At 46.1% G+C, this 6000-nt stretch overlaps 1 protein-coding gene across 1 annotated transcript; it reads left to right on the top strand.

Moving 5' to 3' along the window:
- The first annotated feature begins 2033 nt into the window (after positions 1-2033).
- On the top strand, positions 2034-3039 carry LOC103747889 (olfactory receptor 2H2-like). The gene has a single exon (XM_008850453.1). It carries the CDS (start codon positions 2065-2067, stop codon positions 2995-2997), a length of 933 nt encoding a protein of 310 aa, XP_008848675.1. The 5' UTR covers positions 2034-2064; the 3' UTR covers positions 2998-3039.
- The last annotated feature ends 2961 nt before the right edge of the window (positions 3040-6000 follow it).

The raw sequence follows: 6000 nt of genomic DNA, 5'->3' as shown, positions 1-6000 counted from the left end.
GGAGGGAGGGAGGGAGGAAGGAAGGAAGGAAGGAAGGAAGGAAGGAAGGAAGGAAGGAAAGAGGGAGGAGGGAGGGAGGAAGGAAAGAAGGAAGGAATAGAAATATGATCAGTTCAAATGATAGTTCCATCTTTGAGGACAGGAAACTAAGACATCAAACAGACCTTCTAAGACACTAAATACTTCTTTAGTTCCTTAACCTTACTTGGGGACATAATGGAATTGAGTTTATTATTCTTTGCACTGTATACATTAACTTTATTCATACTTTTGTTTGAATATACAATATCATTTAAAAATTATTCCATAAATATTATAATAGAGGGGCTGGGGAGATGGCTCAGTGGTTAAGAATACTGGTTGTTCTTGCAGAGGACCAGGGTTCGAATCCAAGCACCCACATGGCAGTTAACAACTGTTTGTAACTCCAGTCCCAGAGGATCCAACCGCCTCTGCTGACCTCCGCGGGCATTGCACAACATGGGTGCACTTACCTACATGCAGGCAACACACACATACACATAAAATAAAAATAATAAATAAATTTTTAAAAATTAAATTTAAAAATTATATAAGAAAAAAATTCTATAAGGGGGGAAAAACATAAAGAGAGGCTGAGAAAGACCAAAGAAAAAGAGTGAAACAGAAGAGCCTTGTGGAAAGGGAGATATGTTGGGCATGGTGGTGCACACCTGTAATCCCACACCTGGGAGGCAGAGGCAGGAGGATCAAGGGATCAGTGCCAGTCTCAGCTACATAGGTGAGTTCCAGACCAGCCTGGACTGCCTGTTACCTTGTTTCAAAACAACAATAATAATTATAATGATGATTGTAGTGGTGGTGATGTGATGAAACCCCATGACTGCAAGATGACCTTGCTAGAGCCCTTTGGGCAGAAATCTCACCGTCTTACCAGGGCCCCCACCCAACCATGGCCTTTTTGAAATCTTCCAGACCAGAGAACACTGAGTCTTTAGTTCAGATTCCACAGTGACTGCAGCGTCTCACCCCCAGCTATGACAAGATGTACTGAAACAATACCTTTAGTCAGCTAGTCAAGGAAGTTTTCCCAGATAAAGTTCTCCCCAAAACTTCCTTCACTCTGTAGACCTTTACTCTCATTTACACTGCTGGTTTCTTTTGCACGGGGCATTTATTTATTTTTATTTTATGTATATGAGTGTTCTACCTTGATTCTTTTTCAGTCTTTTTGAGATGGGTCTCCCTGTGTAGCCCCAACTAACTGGAACTCAGTAGATCAGGCTGGCCTTGATCTCACAGAGAATCCATCTGCCTCTGCCTCCCAAGTGCTGGGATTAAAGGTGTGCACCACACCCAGTTTTGAATGGGCTCTTTTTGTTTGTTTTTTTTTAAGCTATACTTCCAAAAGTTCCTTTTAGGTCATGCCCTACCACTAAGCTACACCCACAGTCCTAAAACACATTACTAGCTACTTTTCCTGAGAGGTATTTTTAAGTTATTTTTATTTTATGTATATGAGTGTTTACCTGCATTATGTAAGCACACTTGTGCATGCACTGCCCAAGGAGGCCAGAAGAGGGCATCAGGTTTCCTGGAATTGGAATTTAAAGACATTTGCGAGCCACCATGTTGGTGCTGAGAACCAAACCCAGGTCCTCTGCAAGGACAGCCAGTGCTCTTAACTACAGGGTCATCTCTCCAGCCCCCTCCAAGAAATAAACAAGGCATAACACACAATTAGAAAACCACTCTGAACATAGGGCACTCAACAGATTTTTTACTGAATGAATGAATGAAGTTAATTCCTATCTGACATCCACCTTCTTTGTCTTCAACCAGAAAGTCAGAGGCACAGTGTGACGATCCACCCATTCTCCAACATGGTCCTGGCTTCCTCATGGACATTAGACAACATTTGACCAGGAGGAGCAGGAAAGGAAGGAGCTTCTGGGTGAGAAGCCTGGGAGAGAGAGAAAAACATCCACCCAGCACGTCCTGACAAGCACCCAGGGTGAGCTTTTACAAGACAGCTTGGGGAACATTGTCTGACAGCCTCCTCCCTCCACCTGGACAGGAAAGGCCATGGTCAACCAGAGCTCCACAGTGGGCTTCCTCCTCCTGGGCTTCTCCGAACACCCACACCTGGAAAAGGTTCTCTTTGTGGTCGTCCTGTGCTGCTACCTCCTCACCCTCCTGGGAAACACACTCATCCTCCTGCTGGCCACGCTGGACCCCAGGCTCCACTCCCCAATGTACTTCTTCCTCTCCAACCTCTCCTTCTTGGACCTCTGCTTCACCACCACCTGTGTCCCCCAGATGCTGGTCAACCTCTGGGGCCCCACAAAGACCATCAGCTTCCTGGGCTGCTCTGTCCAGCTCTTCATCTTCTTTTTACTGGGGACCACTGAATGCATCCTCCTGACAGTGATGGCCTTTGACCGCTATGTGGCTGTGTGCCAGCCCCTGCACTATGCCACCATCATCCACCCCCGCCTGTGCCGGCAGCTGGCAGCTGTGGCCTGGATCATTGGCTTGCTGGAGTCAGTGATTCAAACACCTCCCACCCTCCGCCTGCCCTTCTGTGCCCACCATCAGGTGGATGACTTTGTGTGTGAGGTTCCTGCTTTAATTCGACTCTCCTGTGGGGACACCACCTACAATGAGACCCTAATGGCTGTTGCCAGTGTTGTCATCTTGGTTGTTCCTCTGAGCCTCATCCTTGTCTCCTATGCTGCCATAGCCCGGGCAGTGCTGAGGATGAACTCAGCAGAGGCATGGAAAAAGGCTTTGGGGATCTGTTCCTCCCACCTCATTGTGGTCACCTTCTTCTACAGCTCAGTCATTGCTGTCTATCTGCAGCCCAAAAATCCCTATGCTCGTGAGCGGGGCAAGTTCTTTGGTCTCTTCTATGCGGTGGGCACTCCTACGCTAAACCCTCTTGTATACACCCTGAGGAACAAGGAGGTAAAGAGGGCGTTCTGGAGGCTGCTGGGGAAGGAAGTGGAGCCCAGCTGACTGCTTCTTGGTGTGCTTGAAACCTTCATGGAGATGCTGCTGGCCTTGAGCTGTGTTTGCATTCTCCTCCCTCTCTTCTATCTTCCCACCATAATGGATGCCAGCCGTGTGTACATCACAGAGACTAAAGGTTCAGGGACCACACAAGTCAAGTGAGACAGAACTATGTAAATCAAATGTAATGTCTATTTTAGTTTTGTCAGTTTGCCTCCGTAATCACACCCCTAACCTCATTTCCCTTTCTAATCCCTTTGTAAGTGTCACTTTTTAAAAGAGATTTTATCCTTATTTTTTTACGTCTCTGTGAGAAAGAAACAGAGACAGACAGAGGCAAAGAGAGAACGCAACGCATGTGTGTGCAAAGGCCACACAAGGGCATCGAATCCCCTGGAGCTGGAATTGTGAGCTGCCTGATGTGGTTGCTGGGAATAGAACTCAGAGCCGCTCGAAGAGCAGCCAGTTCTCTGAACCCCTGAGCCATCTTTCTGGACCCTTGTCACTATTTTTAATATTTTATTTATCTATTTTACGTGTATGAGTGTTTTGCCTGCATGTTTGTAAGTGTACCTATGTCGTGCAATGGCTACGAAGGTCAGAAGAGGGTGTCGGATCCCCTGGAACTGGAGTTAGGACGGTTGTGGGTGCTGGGAATCGAACCCGGGTCCTCTGCCAGAGCAGCCAGTGCTCTAACCGCTGAGCCGGCTCTCCAGCCCCTTGTCAGTATTTTTCATCTCCAATTTTCTCATCCCCACCACAAACTCACTGCATCTCCTTTGAGCTTCTTTGGACTTTTTTTACTCTTTTACATTCATTCTCCTCCTGTTTTATCCGCCCCCCCCCACCGTTGTTTTATTAGCAACGGAGAGAGGAAATTGAAACTAAGTTTAGAAACTCACCTCAGAACACCGTTAGGGTGTGTGTCTAAAATCTAGGGGCCGAGACTTCCAATCATACCATTCCCACATGCATGCTTTGCTCTTACACCATAATCAAATGTCCCAGTATCTCAGGCTTTTGAAGCCTTGGAGAGCAACCTGAAGGTCAGCCGTAGTCGTCATCAATGCCCATAACTTGGTCAGAAAAGGAAATGTCTCCCATTTAGTCTGGCAGCATAATTTGAACACTGGGGGTTTTGTGCCATCTACTGGTGTCATGTGGAACTGCATCTCTATACAAGCACCTCACTTAAGACCTCACCTTGGATAAGCTGCTCCAGAATGTAATCAGTGTCATAGTTAATATAAAGTATGTATATATGACTTGTGATATTCCATAGACGACTTACAGTAAATTACACCCTTTGATCCATTTAATCCTTGTAACATTATGAAACAGAAGCAGAGACTTTTTCAGAAGCAGAGACTCAGAGTTCAAGAACCATCTCTCCACTCAATGTCTGAGCCAGGATTGGCACCCAGGAGGGCAGGATCCATATTCCCAGATCCTAGTCTTGCCCAATGGTACCACTAGTCCCCTTCTAGCCCCAGTGAGAAGCCTCAATTCACCAATTAACTTAAGCGGAATCATTCCAAACCGGACACATGTCTACACTGGTTTCCCACCCTGAGTTTGAACTCCTGGAAGTTTTGCAAATGTTTAAAAGTACCCCATGAAAACATTGCACACAGAAGGTGATCCTGGCAAGAAACCTGGGGCTAGGACTTTGTGGGTTCGAGTCTCAGCACTGCAAAAATCAATAACCATGATGATGAGCATTGGGAAGCTGAGGCAGGAGGAGGTCTGTGAGTTCAAGGCCATCCTGGTCTACACAGCAAGGACACAGCCAAGGACACAGGGAAACCCTGAAAAAAAATTGTACTTTTGCTTTGCCTCACTGTGCTCCTGGCTTAGTTCTAGTACTGGATTTCAATGTTCTGAGAAGGCACAACACGGAGTTTCTTAGATGGGCACCAGTGCCATGAATGATGCTTATTCTTCATGGGACATGTAAGAACCTCTGGGGCCCTAACCTAGCTTTTCATGTCAAAAGCAGCAGCTCCAAACCTTTTCCTTCTGCTTCCGGCACCAGCACTTGCCCCGGCATTAGCCCAGAACAGCAAAATCAGCTCGACCCTAACCCTCTAATCACTGCGGCAGCTCAAGCTTGTCCTCAGCCTCATTATTGGGCTGCCTTAATGAAGGGCCCTCATTACATTTAATAACCCTAATCTCAGACTTCTAAATAATACAGCACTAATTCTATTTTGGAGACTCTTACATAATACCATTCTCTCACGTCCGTCTCCATCCCCGAGGCCTAGAAACCTCTACCCTTTGCTCCTGTTTATCAGCTCGTATGCCCAGAGGCCTTAATGTTTGGGAACAGTAAAAATGTTTCCAGGTGACCCTAGGGGAAACATGACAGTGCATTAAGCGTTGAAGTTTAAAGAAATGTTTAATGAGGGTGTTCCTCCCTTGGAGTCCTTCCCATTCTCGGGGTCCCTCACTTTTCCCTAATCTATATTCACTCAGCTAAAAAAGAGGAGGAGGATGTGTTTGATGAGCCCTGCTTTATTGTATAAACACCATAGCAGAGGCCTTAGGACTAATATCTCATTTCAGGTTCATCCAGTCCCTTGTGATAGTTCTCAGCTGAACAATCCAGGAGAAACAGCTAGCCTAGACTTACTCAACCACACGCCCTCGAGGGAAGATAGGGATGGTAAGACGTATGTCCATATGTAGTAAACAGCAGAGCTGGGTGCAGTAAGGGGTCAAATGAATGTAGAATTAAAAGGCGTGAGTGCTTGGACTTGTGGAGAGGGGTTGTTAGGCAGCTAGTAGACAGAGGATTTGGAGGCCACTGAAGCCGCTCCCCAATATAAACAGCTTTGGACTCTACCTCCCATTTTCTGGCAACACAATTATTATTATTTTTAAATTTTTTATATATTTTATTTTTATTTTATGTGTATGAGCGTATTGCCTGCACGTAAGTACATCAGTGTTGTGCAATGCCCACAGAGGTCAGAAGAGGGCATCAGACTCCCTGGAACTCGAGTT

The sequence above is a fragment of the Nannospalax galili genome, unplaced genomic scaffold, assembly GCF_000622305.1.
Source record: "Nannospalax galili isolate Female #2095 unplaced genomic scaffold, S.galili_v1.0 scaffold1105, whole genome shotgun sequence".
Classification (NCBI taxonomy): domain Eukaryota; kingdom Metazoa; phylum Chordata; class Mammalia; order Rodentia; family Spalacidae; genus Nannospalax; species Nannospalax galili.
The sequence above is the reverse complement of the archived record's forward strand: the minus strand, read 5'-3'. Positions and strand labels throughout refer to the sequence as shown.

Bases quoted from the DNA above. Each gene is read 5' to 3' on its own strand.
- LOC103747889 (XM_008850453.1), top strand. From the start codon at position 2,065: ATGGTCAACCAGAGCTCCACAGTGGGCTTCCTCCTCCTGGGCTTCTCC.